We start from the raw sequence: 25,197 nt of genomic DNA, 5'->3' as shown, positions 1-25,197 counted from the left end.
ACACACACACTGACACACACACACACACCACATGGACTTTAAATGAGAAAAGTGCAGAGCATAAAGTAGGTGAAATGAAGTTGCTAAGTATGGTTTCACATTGTAAGCATTCAGGCAAATAAAAAAGGATTCAATCATTAATAGAAGGTAATGCGTCACACAAAATTAAGCGGAGTTTGATTTTTGTCCAAGTGCATCGGCTCTTCGGTTTCTCATTTCTTTTAGCTTTCCATCAAAGGCTCACCTTGCTCCAAAGGTGGTGGTTTCACACCTGAAGCCTTTAACTTGAGAGCTTCTTTTGCAGACATATCACAGCAGGAACCTTTGTTGGTGTCCTGGTCGCTGTCTGCCTGGTCGCTGTCACCATGACCGCTGTCCCTGAGGCTCGCTCGCTCCGGGTCTTTGAATGTTGAACTACTGGATGAACAAACCCCAAAAAAATAATAATATTAAAACACGTGCATGTGAAAAACCAGAAGATTCTGCATGAAGCATACTGATTCCACTCCTTCTATCTTATTATCTAGTAAATTTAACATGAAAGGAGCATGTCAGTCACTTTGAGGTATGTTTTCTGTAAAAAGTGATGTGTGAATTCTATCTTACTTGTTGAAAACCACCCCTGTTCAGGGAAATAAGGGTTTCCCTCTATTAGGGCAAGCTATTTCTCTGAGCAGAGGCCATTCAGTAAACTGTTTAACAGGTATAGCAATAGTTTAAAAGTTTTACTCTGAAATACACTTCAAAATGGCTGAAAATCCCTTTAGGTGTAGTTACTCTTGCTTTAGTGCTGTGTGCAGAATATTGGAGAAACAAAGCTCTGACATGCGGCGATTGGTTATAGATTCCGACTCTTACCTTTGAACAAACTGTTGTCTGCTACCCATATAATTAGGCTCAGTGGGGAAATTGTCCGTCTGTGGAGGAGTGAGAAGAAAGTATGCTGTAAGCTTTACAGAAACCAGGCTCGCTGTAAAACATGAATTCCTTGTGACTTATGATGAATTATGCAGAACAATAAGGCAGAAAACAGATCAGACTATAAAGCAGAGGAAGAAAGCTCTTTATTAACAAGATTTGAGGATTTTGCAAACCATCTAATTAGCCATTAGAGAGTGAAGCACAAAGTTAAGTATAAGGTCTGGCAGGCATCGGATAATCAATGAGGGCTGGGACAGTAGTCTTGATGAAAATAGAAAACTCTGCGATTGCTATGTCGAACACTTGGCTAGACATCCATTAACTAGATTACAGTGTGACTTGTACGGAAATTAAAATGCAGTTTGCTCCTTGTTCCTGTTAGGAACTTAACTCACTGAAACTCAACACCTTGGTTTTTTTTTCTGTCCTATTTTCCATATAAACAAATTGGGACTTGTGTGTGGCGACCTGTGCTACGTTTATTTGATATGGGCGTCCAGATCACACATAAGAATCTTTGCCTCATGTAGATCAATAAGCAAATAGGTAGAAATTCAAACATAGATTCTTTAAGATGCCAATATTACAGTGGAACCTCATCTGTGCTGTACAGTCGCATTAAGAATCATTTTGCATTGAAAAACAGGTTTAAACCAACCGTACGACTGGTAAAGTCTCAAGAATGGAAGCCGCTTCGCCTTAAAGACTGAATCAATCATATCGGGTGTGGGGCACTTTATCTTGCTCCCAATCTCCCTCACTCTCTTTAAAAACATGTCAATATTTAGTGTAATGCGGTTTTAAATCATGTTAAAGAAGTTAAAAGGTCACAAAGACCAGACATTTGCAAAAATGCAAGCCCATTATCACAAAAGTTACAATATTAAGAGAGATGATCTACAACTCTTCCTAATATTTTTCCTCTGGTCTCTAGTAGGAATTAATGCCTCGTAAGTTGTTCTCTGGGCAAGAAAATCACTGGTGCACCATTTTCAGGAACTAAAAGTGAGCCACATCACAGCTGTGCTTCGGATGGCATGATTTGGAGTCTTATTTTCTGATATTTGAACATCTATCCTTGGATTGGATAACAGCAATGTAACTCTAACACTGACTTGCAATGCTGATGTTTTGTCACCACAAATAACACAAGCCTGGAGGAGTTCTGCAGTGTGGTGGAGCTGCTAACAGCTAGCTTCTACTAATCAAGACATTACGCTAAACCAACAACAGCCTCCCCCGTCATGAGTCAAGTTGGATGAGTCCATGAATAATAAGTGACAGTGTGATGTAAATCTGTCTGAATTTTCTAATTCTAGAGTTTCATTGTCTCTTATCTATCAAAAACTAATGCAGGAGATAGGTGTAGGAGACTACTTTCATGTTCACTCACATGAAAACTCAGAATGACCCATTATAATCAGAAATAATCATTAAAAATATTTTTTCTGTGTTCTACGCCTTTAAGAAAAGAGTTTACCGGCATAAAAACAATGAGGAGGAGGGTCGGGTAATTTTGGGTTAAGATTATAACAGGAATCCAATCAGTGTCCCTGTTCTGTCAAAGCTGGAATGATTGAAACAAATGTCTTAAAGAAAAACTTCTTCCATGCTGCTGTGGCTGTATTCATCACAGCCACACAAATAATTACACAACATTGTGCACAACGCTCTGCCTCGAATTCATAGCGGTAAAATGTCATGTTTGGTGAGTAATGTGCTGTTGCGCCAGGCTTTTTCACATGCACAGCTTGACTCACAGTCAATAGAGTATTTCAATGTCATCCATGCACTGCAGTGGCTCTGTATGAAAAAGGGTGTGTGAAGGTCAGACGGGCCACCTCGGTACTTTGACCTTCCATGCTTTCGCTAACACCTTTATCTCCTCCTAAACACTTTATTCCACTTCAGCCTTCACCAATATTAAAAGAAAACACTCACAGAATATATCAAAGGCTGGAATCTGATCGTAAAGTAAGAGAAGGAATTTCTTAAATTGTTTGGCAATGAAATGATAACAGATGCTGAAAAGAGATTCAAAAGAGCGAAGAAGAAAGAGAAGAAAAGGAGGCGGACGTATTTTTACTGATGTGCCCCAGCTGTACTTTTATGACCAGAAAACCAACCTTGGGCAGATTTTCAATCAACTCTGCTCTACTTGTACTGAATCCGATCACAAGGAAAGGACATTAACAGAAAATGTTTTTCTGATTGTTACCTTGCCTAATCTTATTTTTGCACCTGTGTACAAATTTCTCTTTTGTGATGCCCTTTTAGAGGTCTACCTTGTATAAAATAACCTAAAGTGACAAGGTTCTACCCTGCAGGAGCTAATTGCACAAGCTGCTTCGGAAATGTCAAAAGGAAATACTCAATCTCACTGGATCTTATTCACTTTCCCTCGATAAAATAAAAAATACTGATAACGTCACACATAAAGCAGCATGCCTCTCACCCTGCACAGGCCAATAAAAAACACATTACGCCACTTCATGAAATCCTTTTTCCTGTCAGTTAAGAGTTCAGGTTGATCTTAAGCTTCCATCTCTTCCTGTCTGACGATACTGCCCAGCCCTTTCGCAACAACGGGCCACTTTCCAATTAATGGGTCGATAACGGGCAGCATGCACTGCTCCGACCTGAGCTAGGCAGAGCCCACAATAAATACCAGATCATTTTAGGGAGATTTACCAGGTATATCCTACAATGCATTCACTTATTAACCACCCCAAAAATGAGAAAAATACAGTTCATGTGTTGCTGCAAAGTTGAATCTTCATGAGTTAACTGAACAGCAGTCTTTAATATTTACAGATATGCAGGCCATATTCAATAAAAGGTTCAAGCCACTATGTCAACTTGCTGTGTGCAGGTATACGCCCAGGCTCTTTTGTTTGGAGTGTGGGTGCATTTTCCAAAAGCACGCTGCTGAAGTGCAGTAACTGATGTGTTATATCTAGTTCATGAAGCAAGGCCGCAAAGGTCACCGAGGCACTGAATACAGCAAGGCTGAGTAAGTGTAAAAAGCTGCACTTTATTTCGTATTCCCATTGAGGCCCTAAGACTGACCGTTCAGACAGCGGGCCGATTGAGACAAATGGGACAAGAATATCGGAGTGCTATTCTACTCTTGGGGCATGCCGGTGGATTCTGGGGCAGTGCTCGCTTCTACATGCTCACACTTGTGTTTGTATCGGTGTGTTTTTGAAATCTTCTGCAGGGATGGTGATGAGGGAAAATAGCCACTTTTGTTTCACACACCACTGGACAGCTCTCTTTTATTCAAACCAACAACAGGACACACACTAACACCACCTATTCCAATAGGTATGACGCATGCATTTCTCCTTCTCTGTCTTCCAGGAGACACACATAACTCTGCTCTATGCACGTGAGTACACGTATTTCCTCAAGTCAATTTGTAGGAGCGATTTCTAATAGACCGTTTCATTGGCAGTAAGCCAAAGAGTGTTCCATTTGAGAAATACTAAATTTTATGGTGCATTTGTGAGATAAAAGGAGGTGCAAAAAGCTCTAAAAGTAGATCAGCAACAGCCAGGTAGAAATAACGAGTAAACAGAGAGAGTTCAGGAGAAATAAAAAAACCTTCGGGAGAGCGAGAATAGAAAAAAAGCTAAAAATAATAAAATATATTAAAAGTAAACAAAAAATGTGGCAAAACAACAAAGTGAGAGGATGATAAAGGGACTAGGGTGGAGTAACAAGACAATCAAAGGGCAAGATTGATTATCTGATGGCTGAGGAGCAATTGTAAGTGATCAGATTTAATTAGTATTGAAACTCTTCCGTGAGATAAGAGACTATTACATCAATGGACTTAAGTGAACTTAAAGCCAACACAATGCCTGCAAAGTATCTTTCTTTATCTCCCAAAACTGCAAGGAAAACGGCTTCAAAGGACTTTTTGACAAGTTAAACACTTCTGCTGATAAAACAAAAGACCATTTAAAACGTGGCTATGAGTTAGCTATTTAAATGGGAGACTACATGTCAGATTCACAGCCATAGCTAACCCTAAAACTGTGTTGAAATCAAAGATGAGCTTCGTTTTGAGGCATCTCAATTGTTTGACCCCTGTTGAATGTGTTGATTCGTTTTCAGAAAACCAAATCAAGGTCATCATAAATAAAGATTCTCAAACCATCAGCTGATTGGTGTGTTTTACACTGGCCTATCTAGTTTTGCTTCCAATTAAGACTTACTACTACTTTGTTTACCTTTTAATGTTCCTCCATTCAGTCCATCCTGGTACTGTGTCACAAGTACTAAATATTTTAGGATGTAATCAAGGATTGAACTTTCACATTCAGTCAGATTCATGGAAGCCAGGACATGTTCTGAAGGGGTTTTGGTTTCAAGTACAGCTTGTTGCATCTCAGAGTCAGCACCTGAGGTAGTCAAACTGTCAGACACGGTTCTGATACTTTCTACTCCTAACAAGCTGGCATGTTCCATAAAAGCAAATCTTACCATTTTGCAAGGATGCAGGAAGTTTGGTCAGAGTGGACGGCGTGTAAATGGGAACTCCGATGGAAGGTTTCAATGTAAAATGTTGTTTCTATAGTAAATGAACTGATTAATTCATGACGTGTGTTTGTAACACAGTCTTTATTATTTGAACAGTCAAAACTAGTGTAAAACCAAGAAATAAACAAAAGAATCCTATGTAGTATGTGTTTCAAGTAAAATCTAAAACTGTGCTCTGTAATATTCTGCAGGTCTCCCTTCTATTACATATCAGCAAAACTCAAACACAACCTGGAGCTTAATTTCAAGGGGCTGGGTTGTTGACTAAGGTCTAAAATAGCACTTTAACTGGTATCTCCCAAGTGTGAAAAGGTGCAGCTACACAAATGACACTTGGCATTGCTAAAAATCTAGCATGCATGCTCAGCAAAGCCTTTGGTGCAGTTAGGAAAACACCTGGTCTGCTGGGTTTATACAACAGAACTTTCTTTTTCTCTCTTGTGTCAATATTTTCTGTCTGCTCTGACTGTAAACCCTGAAAATGTTAATAGTCTGTCCATTTCATAAAGCATTTTTACATCAGAGTTTAACTGCATCAAAGGCTTAGTGGCTGTTTTCTCCATGTTGCTACGCTAGTTACAAACAAAAGAACATTTTGATCTGCCGAAAGAAAATGCCGTGAATGAAAATGAAACACATCCTAGTATATCATAGAATATTTGTAGAGTCTGGAACAAAAAATGTTGATTTTTTTCTTCACTTAAAGTCTTTCAAAGGATCTGTTTTACAACCTCGTCCCTGATCTCTAATGTTTATGAACTTGAAATCAGGACAACAAATTAAACTCAAATCATGCTGAATAAATATGTCTTCATCATGCATTTGTTAACGTTACAGCTGCTTTGAAGCACTGTGACTGTGTTTGTTGTAAGAGAACTACACTGGGCTTTTTGGTAAAGTTGCTGGTTTATCACAGGATCACACTCCAGTCTAAACTAAAGAGTCAGCTTTTGAACCTCAGAACACGAAGAAACCTGTTTTCTTTAAATGCATTATTCATTTTCAAATGTTTTGCATGTTTGCTCTGAGAAAAATGTATTTTTGGGTAATTTAAAACTAAGTAGCACTCAAAACTTTTTGGTGGATATGTATGAGAGCACGACTGCTCCGGATTGATAAAAAATAATAATAATATGCAAATAATTTCAGTTTCCATGACACATCATTAAAGCTCCTCAGACCTTACTGTTAGCAAGGTTGATTGCATATGGTTTATTGCAATCAGTCTAAACCGGGACATACTTGAGGCCCGGACCACACTGCGTTTCGGCTGTGCTAGACAAATCTCTTATTGTGAACAAAATCATGACAAAAAACAATAAACGTGAGGGTTATTTGCAGGTCTGTGGCCGTCCACTGTGACTGGCTTTACGACAGTTTATTGAGCACCCTCACGACCAAAGTCAGCCTCCAACAGTCTTCAAGCACTGCTTGGAAACCTGCGACTCTCGCCTGCAATCAACCAATGAAAATGCACCTGGGGAACGACATGGACAACTAGCAACGAGGATGCAATACGAGAGTAGAACTGGCAATGTTAGAAAAAGTGGAAGCTACACGCAGGAACAAATGGACCTCTCCTTTTTTAGAGTTTGGTTTAAAGTCTAATTAAAGACACGTTATGGGTGGAGTTTTTTTCTCTTTTCATTGTTGTTGCCTTGGGTATCTGTTGGGTTTTACTGAGGTATGCTTTACAGCGAGTATTCTTGTGACGTTAGCATGACCTGCTAAAGCGGGAAGTTGTGCAGTTTGACAAACTGAAATCTTGGACCGTACAGTGTGCCACCTCTCTAGAGTCCTCACAGTGTGACATGACGCAGTCCTGTGTGTCAGCCGAAGAACATACATCGTGGTCTGGGCTTTAGAAAGATACAGTGGTAAAGACACATTTCTCTAAATTCATTGCTACTAGGGACGCTCAATTTTGGCTTGTTTACCGATATCTGATATATCGATACTGTCTGGCTCTTAAAATCCAATGCCGATATAACCCAGAACAATATATGCTGTCTCCCCTTTCATTAAAAAAAAAAAAAAAAAAAAAAAAACACTAAAACAGTTTAGGCTACAAACAGCAACTATCTCCTTTCATGCATGCCCACATTTTTTAAAAGTTCCTGTGCAAAACAAAAACTACTTCAGTTTAAGTTACGGTTATGCTTATCGTACAATAAAGAACAACATTACCAATAAATCATAGTTTTGTCCAGAATCCACTTGGGTAAAGATTACAATAAGCTACCACATCAGAAACCAACAGCCCCACACATATGGCAAACTGTCAAGGAAAGTAGAGCAAATGAAAGCATTCTGACTGACACAGTAGTTGTAGGAAATTGAATAAATCTAATTTAAGATGAGTGCTTTGGACAGCACAGTAAAAATACAGATATGTGACAATATAAAAGACTGCCACATGTGACCAGGCTTTGGTTTTTTACCACAGAAATATTTCAATTGAAAACACTTTCAAAGATGCATTAATTTTCTTTCAAAGAGCAAGATGGAAACTCAACATGCTAGCTGGAAGTATGAATGAGTGCCAAGTCTCTGGACTGTGAAAGTCACAACAGTGGTCATATTAGAGTAGATGTGGATAAGTGTTCTCCACAGGATGCCATGGTTAAACAGCCTAGAAATCTAGGCCGTCAGTTGCTAAAGCTGAATGATTTTGTTCTGCATGTCGGTCTAGTCAGACTCCACTGGAACCTCCACAGCCGCAGACGGTCTGGTGCCAGTCCAATCACAGCACTTTATTGGTTTGGTGAGCCAATCACAGTGCTCTGTTTGTTGAAGGGATCTTACTGTGAATTAACAATAAATAAACAAATAAAACGTTGGTGGCGGCTCATTTGAAATGGCTTTGGCATCAACTTTGAACTATTTAGACTTGGGTTTTTCTATGAGTCAAGAACAGATAGAGGTACTTAAGTTCTTTATTTAGAAAAGGGATGTGCTTTTCTCTAATTTCCCTCTGGGATTAATAAAGTATTTTTGAATTGAACTGAAGTTTGCTTTGACAGTGTTTGTTGTCCAATAGCACGCGGACATAATATGAAAGACAACTGTAGATCCCGCCCCACGACTGAGCCATCAATGGGTCATGGCCAGACTTTATATCCACATATTTAGGATGGCTTGCCAGACTAACAGTATTTTTATTTTTTTTTAATCTTTTTAGAGAGAAAATTTGTATTATTTTACTCATAAAAAATAATAATGCAATAACCTCATATGCCAACTCCTCCAACTCTGACCCTAACCCGTTAGCCAAAATAATGTCTTTTAACTCATAACTGTCTTAAATGAAAAAAATGGGCCATTTGGGCTAATAAGACTGATCAAAGCAACAGTATCTAGTTTAAGAATGCTTCTTATATCCGAGTTTTTGGGACATGGTGGACAATAAATACTTTTATTCATTCCAAGGCATTTTTCTCTTACCTACAACTATGACTGGAACAATTTCATGTTTTCTTTATGTAGTAGAAATGACAGAATTAACATCACAGTTAAAATAATTATATCTTTGTAAACGTTTAGATTTAAAGGAAAACTGTGTTCTCTTGGTTTAGTGTGACTCCCTTTAGGATGAACAAAAAACATAAAGACAGGTGTGTGATTGGGCACTGAGTGGGGAAGGCTTCTGCCAGACAAAGGTGGCTTATGTGATACACTAATAACATACCAGTGACTACAGGACAGCCAAAGTGGACAGTTTGGACCTTCTGTATCAAGCAATAGGAATGTAATATTTCAGACAAAAGCTCATATGTATAACTCAATTGGAACAACAGAGCAACCCAAAACCAATGTCATTTTGGAATTTAATAAAATGCATCAGTTAAAGCTTTGTTACATTTACTCTGTGTTTTCTATTTGATTTGATTTTTTGTGACTCCATTATACACTGAGCAAAAAGAGCTTGTTTTTTCCGTTTCAGCATCCACTGCCGCAGATGTTGGTGGCGTCACTTTACACATGGGACATGGTCCTCCACGGAGAAGGCACGGGCAGTAGAGGGCGATATCGTCCTCTGTGGTTGCTCTGACAAAGGCGGCAGTAGACGCCGAAACATGTTGGCAAAGGTAAAAACAAGCTGTTTTTGCTCTGTGTATAATGAAGAACCACAAAAAATGAAATCAGTTAAAGCTATTATAGCAAATCCGCAAGCAAGCTAGGCTTTGAACGCACAGAACACACTCCTCCCCTTTGGTATCATCCCTGAGACACTTCTGCCAGAACTAGGAACCCACATTGACAGAGGAAACTAGAAAGTGCTAAACACCAGTCGCTGTTTTCTAGGTTCAAACATATTTGGTTGTCCATGACTTTGAATTGTCATTTTCTTTTTGGGACTCTGGAAGTTTGTCCTAAAGTGTAAGTGGTAGTAGCCGACTGTTTCTCCTTCTCTGGTGTTATTGAGCCGAGAACCTCTAACACCAGTGGTGTTCTGTTGGTAAATACATGAGTGTGTGATGAGTGGATTTCTCAGAGAATTGTGACGGTCTGGTATTATTATTTTATCTCCACAGTATATTTATAGCTATACTATGTTGAAACGTTAAGAGGCATGAAAAAAATGTTTTAAGATAACTTGTTTTCCAAATGTGCCATTGTAGCTTTAATTGAATGTTTATATATTTAACAATTGTATAAAATTTTTGCAGAAGAAAAATTTCAGGCATCTACTTAAAGATCAAAATGTAAAAAAAAATGTAGATACATTTTTACATGAACAAAGCAAAACATGCGCACAACTCTTCATTTAGTTACATTCTCAAAAATGTATTGTTATCGAAATTTCTGACTCTTATCGAGATAATTGTTCTTATGTCAATAAATTTGATAATAAAAAAATTAAAAGATGTGTGTAAGTTGGCAACATTCATATTCCTTTTAAGAAGCTGTACCACCTTGAGTCTCGTAAAAATTTGACTCAACGTCATGCACGTGACAGCCCCACCTTGTGGACAACCTTTGTTTCTACACATACCTGTAGTTATCGTCCATTTATCATCATCACGGTGAAATCCTCAATATATCGTGATATTGATTTTAGACCATATTGCCCAGCCCTAATTCTCACTGTGGTATTTTCTAATTAGCATCTTCTACCGTATAAGGGGAGAACTGCAGCAGAGCTGATAAAAATGGCAACATATATTATATTACATTATATTATAATATGATATTTGTATTATATTATATTAGATTACATTATATCATAATATAATATATGTATTATATATTATACTATATTGCATTACATTACATTATATTATATTATAATATAATATATTATATTGTTGACTAACTTTAACTTCATGAACTGGTATTCCAGAATAGTAAGAAATTCTAAACTTATAAAAAAATGATCTCTACTTATTAGTGAGTTACTGAAAAAGTGTTTAATGCATCTGCTAGCTCAAAAATTGTATTTATTTTATATTCAGCATGCCTTGTTTTGTTTATAGTTTGTTAATTGTGAGTCAACGTTCTTGAAAGAGTTTTTCATTTTTAAATGAGTAGTTTGTGACCAGTCATTTACTTTAATTAGGCAGTATTGAAAGAATTATTCCTTGGCTTTATCATAATACACTGCAATAAGACTAAAGCTGTATTATGTTACATAAAATCCCTTATTGAAGTATGTTGCATTGTGATTAATGTCTGAATCATATTGAATTATGTTTTGCTGCTCATGCATATTCAATTATGTTGTCAGTATATTGCATTGTATCGGCCACACACTAGATATGCACAACTCAATTTGCAGCCCATCTTTTTTTCTGCTGGGCCTCTGTCTGACAGTGTGAGGATATCCACTACCACCTGGACATCTTGTTCTATTTCCAGTTCACCACAGCAGGTCTTCTGCTCACATTTAGTAATGTCAAACAGCTGATTTAACTAAGAAGAGTTCTGAGGATTAAATGGATTTAACAATTCAATGTGTATAGAGAAGACATGAGATTCCAATCCTATAAATTCATTGGTGGAAACATGAACTTGGTGACTTTTTATACACAAGCCTCACACCCTGCTTGCCTCATCTCAAAGTGAGAAAACAAGCTTTCCTGCAAGGTATAGAGCTAAAACAGGCAAAACCCACAGATGGGTAAATTCCCTCATCACAACACTGAACACACAACAAACAGAAAGAAAAACACAAGCAGTGAATCCAGCTAAAGAGAGCTAAACGTTGTTCCACTGATAACTAGACATGCTTTCACATGTAAATTGAACCTGTAGAAGTGGTTCGAAGTCACAAACAACAATTCTTTACCACGTCTCCTAAAAAAGCTGTTGATTTTTAGCCAATCTGAAAAATATGTTTGACTGAACTAACAGGACTTTATTTTCAGTGAATAGAAATTACCACGAAAAGGCAGAGTGCATTTTATTTTGAAAGCTTGATTATATTGAGTCAGAATAATTAGGACATTTGTGGATGACACATACTGTGCATGTATGCTTCAAGGCAGCTTCTTTCTGATAAAACACAGAATAAAACCGTTTTGTAATTTTGGTAAGTAGTCTAGGTGGGAATTGTTCACTTGTTTGGCTATTTTCTCTCTGTCACTACAGAACATTAGCCTTTCAGCTCACTAGACCAAGTGGGTTCTCCTCTTTATAGCAAACCAAAATGTATTCTGGATTGTTTTAGTAATTGATTTACATTTAAATGACAGAAAAATGAATTGTTAATTCAATGGTTTTTGATTTGCATAAAAAAGAGGATAGAAAATTGGAAAAATGCACTGCCTGACAAGCTGTTGTACATTTGTCTTTAGGCAAGATAGCGTTGGGAACACCAGAATGCCATGTGAGTGGGATATTCAAGCAGAAAAATTAATTCCAGTTTCATCTGGGTGGCATTGGCACAATTCATAGCCTAACAAGCTGCAAACTAAATTCAAATTGAGTGAATTCATATGACTGACCCTGGGGTTTTGGAACTGAGTGAGAAGTCATAATCCTCTTCTACCAGACCGGGGAATTGGTGTCTACATGTGTGAGCGGATCTGGTGTGTGTGTGTGTGTGTGTGTGTGTGTGTGTGTGTGTGTGTGTGTGTGTGTGTGTGTGTGTGTCTGTACGTCTATTATTCATGTTGTGGGGACAAAAATCTGTTTACACAGTCTCGTTGTGTGGGCCTACTTTTCCTTAGGAACACAAAAGGAAGTAAACAAAACAGAGATGATTAAATTTTAGGGTGAGGACTTCTTTAAAGGACAGGCCAGGGGTAAGGTTAGGGTTAAGAACTAGGGTGAAGTTTAGGGCGGGCTTCTTGACAGTAAATTCAGCCAATTTTTGCAAGTGCCTTGTGGTTATTAGAAGTGGAATATTTTTTAAATCTTTAAAAAGAGAGCTGCTCGGGTCAAGCAGGCTGCTTCATGCGTGTTCACGCTCAGGCATAGCCCGTAGCATTTGCTATAAGTAGCTTTAGCAGCAGAGAGTGAGGTAGTGCAAACTCAGCGACTTTGTCGCTGTTCCTAACGCCTAGTGATGAACTTAGCTACATTTCTGAGGACCCTTAGCTACTTTCTTCTAGATATTTCCTGCAAATTAGCAACAAAATAGCCATTTTCGCTTCGAACCGTTCTCCAAATGTTGTTTCAGCTGTCATCAAGTATATAAAAGCTACAGATACAGAAGCCGTTACGGGCACTTTAGTTCACCTGGTAAGACGACGGACTTCCATGCGGAAGATCTGGGTTTGATTCTAGATGTGAACAAAATTTATTTAGTGTTTATTTTTTACATTAATGGTATTTTTTTTTACAGTAAGATGCCCACATTTTTATTTGAGACTCGTCAAACGGCATTGAATTCACAGATAAAAAAGATGTGGGTTCAACTTTCATTTTGGAACAATTTTTCAAGCAAGGGAGGGGAAGCTCTGTGAAGCTGACGGACTGACCCATCTTAAACCTTTGCCGGCTGTGCTGAAGAGAAAGGTACAGAACCAAATTATTTAATTAATTAGCTGTGCGTTCTCCTGTCCTCTGTCCTCCGGGCCACACACACACACGGAGCTGACTGTTTCAGCTGTTATTTTCGTTGAGTGTGCACGTACTGCATGCGCGCCTCGTGCACGAGCCTACTATTGAAGCTGCCGTTACGCTTTTGGCCTGAGGGGGCAATCGCGAGCATAAAAATTCAAAACTCCATAAAGTCCCTTTAAATGAAGTGAGAGACAGACATGAAAATTTCTAAAAAATTCTGAAAAACCTAAGTGAACAAACAGAAAACCCTGATCCAAAATGCAGAAGATGCCCGAATACTATCTGAGAGCAGTACACAACCCGTACAAGTGCGTCGTCAAAGTCATGACTTATTAAATCATGAACAAATTAACACAAAGTAGAAGATTGAGCAAGACCGGTGTTGTGCGATAAAGTGTCCATCCTCTGTTGTGAACACACACTTCGGTTTGGTAAACTAAAAAAAATGTTTTTGCTCACAAATGCTTTTTTTTTAATGTCTACAATTTTCTAAGTTTTGTCTGTTTAACTTTTAAAATGTGTGTCAAAGAATGAGTTGTTTGTGAAAGTCTGTCTTTAAGTGTTGAGTTTTTGCTAAAACTGACAGTTTATGTGCCTGCAAAGGGTTAGAGCAATAAAAACAAAGTTGGGTTTTTCATTTATTTATTCCGTGTGAGCAGGTGTGTTTGTTTTCGGAAAATGTAATTAAACAAAACAAAGAAGTCTTAACAGTTTTTGAGTCATAACTAGTTTGAGGGAGCTAAAGGCTTTGTTGCTGCTGAACTTGTAATTAATAATATTTTTTTGTCCAGCAGTGTAAATCTTTTTATTCGTAGTTTATTTTAGTATCAGTTTGTTTACATCAGTGCTAGCTCATTGCTAGCGCTAGCTACAACAGGCTGCATCAGGGTTGTTTACGACAGTTGTAATTCCACTTTAAACTAGTAGGGAAGAGAAGCAGGAAACTCTTCAGTTTTACTTTAAATGCGGAAAGCATTGTTATTTTAGTTTTAGTATTTTACTGAAGGATCTACTACTCATTGCTCTGATTGAAAAGAACGGTGATGGCAAATACTACAAGTAGTCACAAAGAAGGGTGAGGAAGGCAGAGAGGTGCATCAAGATTCATCAACAATTGTTTCATAATCACATTGCAGGCCTCTAAAATGTATTCAAACCGTGATATGCTTAATGATGTCCACCCTAATGTTTATCTGTGCCTTGATGAAAGGATATACTTATTATTAATATTAAGTAAGTGGACTGAATCACCAAAAATCACTTTAATATATCGTTTGATTGTGTTAATCTATTCCAAAAGTATTTTACACATTTATTGTCACTGGTAAACATGTGAGAAGCTAATTTTATTACATACAACTGCAAGATGAAAGTGCTGAGGTGACACTGGAGGTGTTCAGGAAGTAGCTAAATCACACACGTGCATGCAAAAAAACTAAATAATTGCAATGTTGAAAAGTCCACAAAACATTCTTTACCCAAATAATTCTTAAGGCACAGAGAACTTTTAAGGTTTGTTTTGTTTCTGTAAAAATGAGTTCTGCACATCTTCAGTTCCTGCAAGCACACCCGTTCATGAATACTACAATAATGACAAAAATTCAGCAGCCAAATGAATATCAGCTCCCATCTCTGGAGCCTGTTCAGAGGAAACTTTTCTGCTTAGAAGAAGGAGGAATGACACAATGCAGAATGTTAGCGCTCCTATCAGCACAATACACATCAGAGGCATTTTCGCCTCAAGAGAAAATGATAAATGTGGCTTTTAGCATGGATATTTATTCATCATTACACAAGAAAAGAAAAGAAAAGAAGCCAACACAGCAGTTTGCCTAGGCACTAAAATAGCATTGCAGTTTTCTCCAGCTACTCGAGACGGTTTGAACAGACACATTTCACTAGTTCACCTTAGTGGGACCGATTTTATAAAAGGATATTTTAAATAATATTTTGAGGAAATTGGGAATGACTTTGATTTATGCTAATTTTACTATATTCAAGAAAATCTTCATGGAAAACCTAAAATAAATGAAAAGTGTCAGTGTTTGATCTTCGTGTCCAGGGTTTCCCCAGCACTTTATAAGCCTGGTGGGCTGCCAGGCTTTGCTTGCCCACCCACCAGGTTAAGCGTCATGCCCTGCCCCCCATCCCGACCCTACCGTGTCGGCTGTCACGAACGGCGCAACGAAACTAGAGCCCTCAGCTGATACTGGTGAGAAACAGGAGTGGAACGTGTGCAACCCCCCACCCCCCGCTCTCATGGAGGAGCGTTGCGGGACGGAGCACGCAACCCCGCAACCCCAGAATTTGACACGTTTCTGAGTATTTACCAACATCCCTCAGAAAGCCACGCCTTCCTTCAGAAACAAAAGTCTTAACCTTAATGTGTATCTTATTGTAATGTGTATGAGTGTAAACAATGATTAACTTGTTAAATCAAACACATAGTGATTTGTGATATAAATGGATCATTGTAAGAACAATATTTCAAATTCATTGATTTAAGCACAGATTATTCAAACAATTGATTTAAACATCTTGTTCATTCATCACATATGATTATTTAACTCATAACTAGGGATGAGCAAGTACACAACTATCTGTATCTGTCCTCGGAGTGGGTGTGGTCTAACCTGGAAGTTGGTGTAGTTTAACCAGAAGTGGGTGTGGTTTACATCAATACATTATTTTAAGTCTGAAATTGATATGGATTGATCAGAAGTTGCTATGTGTATTGTTTATTTGAAAACTATTTGAGCACCCTCAGAATTAAGAATAAATATTTTTGATCACAATAGTAAAGGAACTGTTACAGAACAAGTGTTTCAATAAAATCAGAACACTAATATTTAAGTGCATTTATTAATACATCTGAACTAGGGCTGGGCGATATGACGATTTTAGACCGTTTTACGATCTACACATCTGACGGTCTGTCATTTTTGAGAGACCTTTTTATCACGATTCACAGCTCTGCAGTTGAATTTCTGCCTCTGAATGAAAAGGGAACTTACCTCAGGCGAATGACACGCCTTTGTTTGAACCTTAACCAATCAGAGTGAGTCATAGTAATATATTAGTGCCCCGCTTGTTTTCATTTGTGTGTGAACAAACATGGCTTCGGCCGCGGCTGAGCGACAACGAGGTTTTTGTTCCGAAGAGGAACGCAGGGTTTCCTTAGCGCGCGGCGCTAACAACTTAGTGACGTGACATGTCTCGGAGAAAGCGTAAAAACACGTTGGACGCTTCTTCTGAAGCAGGAAAATAACACCGCTTCTTAAGCAGAGCACGACGCCGCCTCGGCTCGTCCACCCTCTGCCGAGCCGGTGTCGGTACCGGACTGAGCTCGGTCACTGGGTCGTTGGAGCTGCACCGTGACTGCCTGATGGAAAACCAGTGGGTTTCATCAGACTCGTAGTTTCTTGTTTTTGTTGGGGACCCCCTGTATTTTACCGCTCCCTCCTGCAGTCTTCCCCTATTACAATTTAAAATGATTCTGTAAATCCGTGTATCAATAGAAACAATCTCTGCCTCTGCCAGCTGCAGTAAATGTAGTTTCCAAATAATAAGAGGTGCATTCATCTGTGTATCTCCTTTGATCCGCATTAGTGATATTTTCAGCACCAGAACAGTGAAGCAAAGAAAGATTCCTGAGTTTGTTAGTAATTTTATTTATTAGGTGCATCTAACCTGTTCTATTTTTCTCTGAAATGAGATCAAATCAGTGCTTTTATGGGTTGTCTCCAATCTGCACTGGAAAATGTTACTTTATTTAGAGACTTGTTGCAGAAAATATTCAGAATGCGCAGTTTTTTGCTACCACAAGCGATCTCTGGTCCAGCCGCACATCAGAGCCATATTTGAGCTTAACTATCCACTACATGAGCAACTGGGAGCTACATAGTATTTTGAACAAGTTAATGTTTGCACAATACGTTTGCAATTGACATGTTTGCACTTTAAATATGTTTACAATTTTAATGTATGCTAAGTTACTTGAAAAACGAGAAAAACTGATTTTTGTAATTGTTTCTCTCAGGGCTTTTATCATCTCTGGTGTGGGTTTAAAATATAAGTGTGTTAGCACTGTGCTGATTATCCCTAATATGAATAAATGTTTATTTATTCAATGTTTCTCTTCTTTAATACGCAATTGAAGTTATGCTATTCATGGATAAAAAATCGTGATAAAATCGAAATCGTGATAAAATATTGGAAAAATAGTGATATTCTATTTTTGCCATATCGCCCAGCCCTAATCTGAACTCATGCAGTAGGAACTAGGAAATATGAAATGCTAGAACCAGATAAAACTTTTTTTATTTGATTATTTAAATTATAAATCATTTGATTCAGTCTCAGCTGAAGTACCCTCTGTATCACTCATTGTATGAGAGAGAGAGAGAGAGGGAGAGAGAGAGAGAGAGAGAGAGGGAGAGAGAGAGAGAGAGAGAGAGAGAGAGAGAGAGAGAGAGAGAGAGAGAGAGAAACGGAGGCAGTGTCCGACACGAGCCGTTTTCAGCTCTGTCTTGTCAAATGCGCCACGTACGTTACAAAAAAACTTACTTAAATATTAAACCGAGCTGAAGAAAACCTAGGGAGTACTGAAGAAACGTGAGCAACAGTGAAGCAAGCACAGAGAGATCCGTTACTGTCTGTGTGTGTGCGTGGATGGGCCGGACGGACTGAGCTACCGGCTGCAGAGTTTTGTGTGTAGGGAGGGGCAGGTGCTCTATGTGACTGGCCAATCACAGAGCTTGGACAGTCAGTTACCCAATGAGGATTTTCCTTCAGCACGATTACAGATATTTATGAGTTGTAATCGTTTCATGCTCGTATTCGTCAAAAATGCTTTATCCGTACCGGATACTCATCTGAAACGAGTATCCGGCTCATCCCTAGTCATAACTATAACATTGTGGATTCTTCACTTATTCAGAGTGAAGAATGTTGATGTCTGGCGTTCACACAGTGAGTGCAAGAACCTTGGGTGAGATTGTTTGATTGAATGTTTTGTCTTCATGGAATGTCAACATGTGTTGAACAGAACCTTCTGGATTTAGAAGGCCAAATAGAAAGTGGATTTAGTTCTGTAGATGAAAGGTTATTATGTTGATCAATATGTTTATGTTTATGTATTTAGCAGACGCTTTTGTCCAAAGCGACTTACAAGTGATAATCGGCATGTTGCCCTTGAGGCTAACGACAACAACAACAACAACAACTTGACATCAGTCATGGAGAGTAGGGAACAAAGAGTGGACAGTAGAGAGGGGGGACGGGTGCAGGCAGGGTGCTAGTTTAGAAGATGCTCTCTGAAGAGCAGGGTCTTCAGGAGTTTCTTGAAAATTGAAAAGGAAGCTCCTGTTCTGGTAGAGCTTGGAAGGTCATTCCACATTTGTGGAACAATGCATGAGAAAAGTCTGGATTGTCCTGAGCGTGGTGTAGGCACTGCTAGCCGACAATCCTGTGATGACCAGAGCGGCCGGGCCGAGACGTAAGCCTTTGCAAGAGGTTTCAGGTAGATGGGAGCCTAACCATCTCGGACTTTGTATGCTAGTGTTAGCAATTTGAATTTGATGCATGCTGCTAGCAGTAGCAAGTGGAGCTCAATGAACAGAGGGGTGACGTGTGCTCTTTTTGGCTGATTGAAGACCAGACGCGCCGCTGTGTTCTGGACCATTTGAAGAGGTCTCACAGTACAGCCTGGAAGACCAGTTAGAAGGGTATTGCAGTAATCGAGACGGGAGATGACAGTAGATTGCACCAGGAGCTGGGTGGCATGTTGTGTTAGGTATGGTCTGATATTTCGTATGTTATACAGCGCAAAGCGGCATGAACGAGCAACAGAGGCAACATGATCTTTAAAGCTCAGGTGTTCATCAATCACAACACCCAGATTTCGAACTGCCTTTGAAGGAGCCAGAGATAGGAAGTCATTTTGGATTGAGATATTGTGCTGTATGGATGGTTTTGCTGGGATGACAAGTAGTTCAGTTTTAGAGGGGTTGAGTTGGAGATGGTGGGATTTCATCCATTTTGATATGTCAGAGAGACAGTTTGATATTTGTGCAGACAGTTTGGTCGTCCGGTGGAAATGACAGATAGAGCTGGGTGTAGTCTGCATAGCAGTGGTAGGAGAAGCCATGTGATCGAATGATCTCACCCAGTGAGGTAGTGTATATGGCAAAGAGAAGAAGTCCTAGTACAGAGCCCTGGGGGACTCCTGTGGCAAGAAGGTGCACGGTAGAGGACTGCCCAAGCCAAGATACACTGAATGATCGTCTTGTGAGGTACGATTCAAACCAGGCGTGTGCTTTCTCTGTGATGCCCATGCTAGAGTGTGTGGACAAAAGGAAGCCATGGTTGACAGTGTCAAATGCAGCCGATAAGTCGAACAGGATAAGCACTGAGGATTTGCCTGTCACTCTAGCTTCTTTTAAGGATTCAGTCACTGCTAACAGAGCAGTTTCAGTGGAGTGGCCCCTTTTGAACCCAGATTGGTAAGGGTCAAGCAGACAGTTTTGTGAGAGGTATTCTGTGACCTGCTTGAAAGCCACCCTTTCAATGATTTTGGACAGAAAAGGGAGGAGAGAGATTGTCGGTAGTTCTCCACATGATTTGGAGGAAGAGATGGTTTTTTTTAGCAGCGGTTTAACCTGAGCATGCTTGAGAGAGTTGGGAAATGTACCGGATGTCAGTGAAGCGTTGATCACATGTGTGACTGCTGCAGCTACTGTAGGAGCAATAGCTTGGAGCAGCTTAGTCGGAAAGGGGTCGAGTGGGCATGTAGTAGGGCGGCTGCACGTGAGAAGCTTGGACACACAGTTCTCAGTGAGAGGGGAAAAAGAGGAAAATGAAGCAGTAGGGCTTGAGATGGTTGGGCTGGAAAGAGTTTGTGGTAGCGAAAGTTCAGGAGTGGCCAGTTGAGTAAACTGTTTGCTTATAGCTGGCACTTTGTCAGTGAAAAATGAGGCAAAGGTGTCAGCTGATAGATTGTTGGTAAGAGGTGGAGATGGAGGGTTGAGCAGAGTTTTGAAAGTTGAAAATAGTTTCTGAGAGTCAATAGAGCTGAAAATTTTGTCAGTGTAGAAAGCTTTCTTAGCATCAGTGATGCTGGCAGAGAAACAGTAATTCATGAAATTTCAATTGATCACCAGGATCTTTTGTTTTGCGCCATTTCTGTTCCGCAGCTCTAAGGTTGGTGCGTAGAGACCGGAGGGTATCATTTAGCCAAGGGTGCGACTGAGAGGATCTAGCAGGTCTAGCGGCTAAAGGGCACAAGTTGTTAAGACAAGAGCAGAGTGTGGAGCAGAATGACTTGGTGGCTTCATTCACTTCATAAGCAGAGAATGTGCTGGGAGAAGGAAGAGTGGAGGCAACAAGTGAGGAGTGGTTGGGTGCCAGATTGCGGAGGTTGCGGAGGAATGAGACCACTGGGGAGGAAGCAGTGGACCTCCCTTGTAAAGTCGTGCTGAAATGGATGAAGTAATGATCCAAAAGATGCAACGGTGTGACAGAGATTGTGTCTATGGCACAGTTTCGGGTGAAAATGAGGTCGAGTTCTTTTCCAGCTTTGTGAGTTGGAGGACTTTGTACTAGTTTTAAATCAAATGATGACATTAGTGATAGGAAGCCTGATGAGCTGGGATTGTCCAGGTGAATATTCATGTCTCCAAGGACCATTGTGGGACAGTCGTGCTCAGGGATGGAGGAAAGCAGGGTGTCAAGTTCATCAAGAAAGTCTCTGAGTTGACCTGGTTGTCGATATATGACAACCAAAAAAGTTTATCGGTGGATGGCATGGTATTCAAATATCTAGGAGAAAATTCACCCTTTTGGGCGTTACACGTGTATAACTAAGGGTTCTACCAGCTTTGTGTCCTTTGACTTGGTGAATCAGATCATTACTTTGGAGAGAAGGCTAATGGGCTCGACACACAGGAGAGATCAGCGAAACTCATTGCTTTTGCTTTGATCATCTGATTTACGGGGGGACGACTTGCGGCAGCAGACAGCGGCAAAAGCCAGCAACACGCTCTGTTCCAGGGTGAAAAGCGAGTCTTCTGTTGTTTTGACTGGCCATCAGATTGGAGGGAACGTTGGGTTATTAAAGCAGTTGAGTTGAAAAAGCAGTAGATATGAAATCTCACAAAGTTTTGCTAGATTTAGGTGAAGTCTTACTTCTGACTTACAAAATTGTTACAAAAATGTTTGCATTCGTAAGGTAAGCTCACCTGATGTAATAATTCTAGAACCAACTTCCTATATTCTTCTGTAGAAATGTAAAGCTCACAAAATTTCACATGCATTTTTCGTGTTCCGCTTAGCAGGAAGGAGACCCGAGATTTTTGCTGTGTCGCACATGTCTCATTGAAAAAGAATAGAGGGGAAGTGATGTCGCCTCCTGTGTGTCGAGCCGATGATGAGGACAACCACCATCCCAAACCCATAACCCTCACATCAGCCTTCTTCTACCATCTTGGCTGCTCAGATGGTAAAATAATGCAGTATGGTGGTATTGAAGTATGGTTTCATAGTATCAAATAGGGGCAGATTGATATATTGGTCAGCCAAAATATCAGGTGGATCTTTAACGTTATTTATTAGGGATGACCCAATCAGGGTTTTTATGCCCTTGAGTCATAGTCATTTGATTTTGAGAATCTGCCGATACCAAGTCCCGATTCGATATTTTCGATACATAAAAAAAGAATAAAGAAAGAGAAGAAACAGATCCAGATCCTAATTTTTTATTTAATTTACTTTATTTTGACATTTAACAACTCTGTTAACAGAGCACTTCTGTGAGATAGCTTGAACAATGAAGTAATAAATAACAAAACATCTTCACTTTTGGACTTAATTGCAAAAATAAAAAGTCTAATTTAAAAACAATAAACACCTCAACTTAAAATACCTGGCAGGGGTTGATTTTGCCTTGTTCCCCAAAATACCTTCATACGGCCCTAGGTGTGGGACTGAGTTTTGAAGGTGATATGAATTGTATCAAATATATAAATATTACATGCGGATGAACTATTGCTTTATAAAGGTAAAAAGGCGTAGTGGGGAAAAATCTACCTACATTTTATTTTTCAAGAACTTTGTCTTGTTTTCTTGGATTTTATTTTCCTATCTTCCTGTTCTCTCTGTCTCTGATCTTCCTGCCTCTGCTGACAGTCCTCCAGAAAAGCTGCTACCAGACGTCCCACTTTTTAACCTCACGAGTTACCTTTTAACTAAGCAGATCAAATGGATCTACTGACCGCAAAAATAGCGGAGTGTGTGCTGCACCAGTGACATGAACTCACCTGAGTACAGGTGTCAGGAGCGTATAAAAGGCAGAAATTACCAGAGAATATGAATAAACATGAATGTGTGTCAGTGACTTGATGCAATCTGCTGGGTTCCTTATATAGGAAACTTTTTTCTGATTGGCTTAATGAACTGACCTGTGTTGGAATGATTATTATGTGAAGTGTCTTGAGACGACTCGTCGTGATTTGGCGCTATATAAATAAACTTGAATTGAATTGAATGATCACGTGTTAATTATACATTTTTTAGATGGTACTACTTTAAAAATGTTACTGTGGCCGTGTGTAGGACGCAGCTGCCTGGAGTGCATGAGTTATCAGCACTCTTATGCTCTCTGCGTCTCCGCTCAAAAGACTCCCTGCTACTCTGAGAGTCCACATAAATAAAGTAATATAGGCAGTGTTGGCAACTGTTTTTGACGGAAAGTAGCTGAAGTTCCCCCCAAAAGTCGCTAGATGTCGCCAGGTGATGTCACGTGTTAATTTACGTATTGATGATGTCATCACGCCACATTGGCGTTCATTTTCCATATATAGGACTAAAAGGGAGGAAAATAACAAAAACGATGTTATGTGTTAAAGTTATTAATTAGTATGATAAAAATGGCCCAAATTGCTTTGATATGTAAAATAAATTCCAAAAGTATCAATAAAGTCACATAAAGACAGATATGGTGTGGTGATCCAAACAGTTCTGTTGTAGGATATAACTCAGACCTCCTGCTCTCCTCATTCTCACAGCCATTTTCCTAAAAAGCTGTGTGTGTGTGTGTGTGTGTGTGTGTGTGGGGGGGGGGGGGGGGGGGGGGGGCTTACACCTCATAGTTTCACAACTTCTCTGTTGTATTTTCTCTCCATCGTGATAATAACGGTGCACCAAGCAACAGGGAGTGGGTGTCTCATAGTATAACCATCCATGTGTCACTGAAGGAAATTCAGATGAGCCACAGAGCTGCGTGTGTAAACGGGACGGTAGTTGAAACTCCCGTTGACTTTACTTGTCAAATGCAGGAAAAGCCAAAGTGTCTGACGGCTGCAGAACCAGAGATCGCAGGCTGACGCCCGCGCCGTCTCTAGTAGAAGCGTGAGCCTGCAGCAGCAGCAGACGTACGTCGGCGGTCTCCAGCTCTGCAACTGTACCTTGTCTTCGGCGAATTGGCCCGGCCGAAAACGGTTTATGATTGGTCAGTCCTCGTGCACATGTGCAGATTATCGTTCTCTTTTCTTACTCCCGGAAGAACGGTTCAGAGTGCAAATGGTTTCTTTGTTGCTAATCTGTAGGGAATATCTACATGAAAGTTCTACAGAAAGTAGCAACGGGTCCTGAGAAATGTCGCTAGGTTTGTCACTAGGCGCTTTTGGGAAAATAAGGTTGTTGAGGGGGGTCAAAAAGTCGTTAGGAACAGCGACAAAGTCACTGAGTTGGCAACACTGAATATAGGTAGAAACTGGATCTTTTGTTGGTCTCCTGGTGTGTACGTTGATGGCTTTGGGGGAGCCTGACAACCTTTCTGGAGAACCGGGTTCCCCTTAGCTCTCCTTTAACTTGAACCCTGCATCCGAGTCTGGATTGGGAAGTAACGACCGATCCTGATCCGAGTCTGAATCTACGTGATCGGGACCGATTTCCAATCACATGATCGGATTTGGACATTCCTATTATTTATACATTGACATCGGCCGATATGTGTCCGTCAAAAAGCCAATTTAAAGTCAGGCACATCCTCGGTCAGTTGTAGAATTTAATTTAAGCATATATTTTACGTTCACTAGTAACGTCTGCATAATAAACACGCTAAATTGACTTTATTTAGGTGTCTGACTTTAACACTAAGTTATGAGTTGAATTCCGAGTTAAAAACTGATTCAGCTTCAGAAATTTTGTGCATCAACTGATCTTATTTTAGCATGAAAATAAGGTGAAAATTTTGTAGATACAGGCCATGAAAATCGGCAGCACATATCAGCCCTCAGCTGACCATGTCTCCACTTCGGTATTGGCAATAGAAAAACCAATATCAGTCGAGTCTAGTATGAAAGAATATGCAATATTTACTGTTTGCATAATATTCCCAGCTTTTTTTAATTGATGCATAACATTTTCCACCTACATGGGACTTGAGGCTAACCTGCCAAGCTACAAACTGACATTCCACAGAAACAGTCTAAACTTTAAATAAATGACCATCACAACTGTTAGGATGTTGCTTATAAATTAAAAAGAACCAAGTGGAATCCTCGTGTTCAGCATTTCTTTATCTTTGTCTTGTTTGTTTTCTCCAGACAGCAGGCATGTGTAAATGGTGTGTTCAGTTAACCCTAAGGGCAACAGAGATCAAAACTGTTAGTCACAGCATGCTGCAGTCATCGTTTTTTCCTTCGTGATGTCAGTTGAATG

The 25,197-nt window shown here is 39.6% G+C and overlaps 1 protein-coding gene across 2 annotated transcripts in view; it reads right to left on the bottom strand.

Moving 5' to 3' along the window:
* pcdh17 (protocadherin 17) overlaps positions 1-25,197 on the bottom strand; it is an 87,393-nt gene that overhangs the window by 48,313 nt on the left and 13,883 nt on the right. For both annotated transcript variants that reach the window (XM_070554827.1, XM_015953410.3), the window contains exons 3-4: positions 859-917; positions 245-417 (exon numbers count right to left, since the gene is read on the bottom strand). In XM_070554827.1, the coding sequence (XP_070410928.1) occupies positions 245-417; positions 859-917 (232 nt within the window). The remainder of the gene's footprint in view (positions 1-244; positions 418-858; positions 918-25,197) is intronic.

This window comes from Nothobranchius furzeri, chromosome 9 (genome assembly GCF_043380555.1).
Source record: "Nothobranchius furzeri strain GRZ-AD chromosome 9, NfurGRZ-RIMD1, whole genome shotgun sequence".
NCBI lineage: Eukaryota > Metazoa > Chordata > Actinopteri > Cyprinodontiformes > Nothobranchiidae > Nothobranchius > Nothobranchius furzeri.
This window is presented reverse-complemented; position numbering and strand designations above follow the sequence as displayed.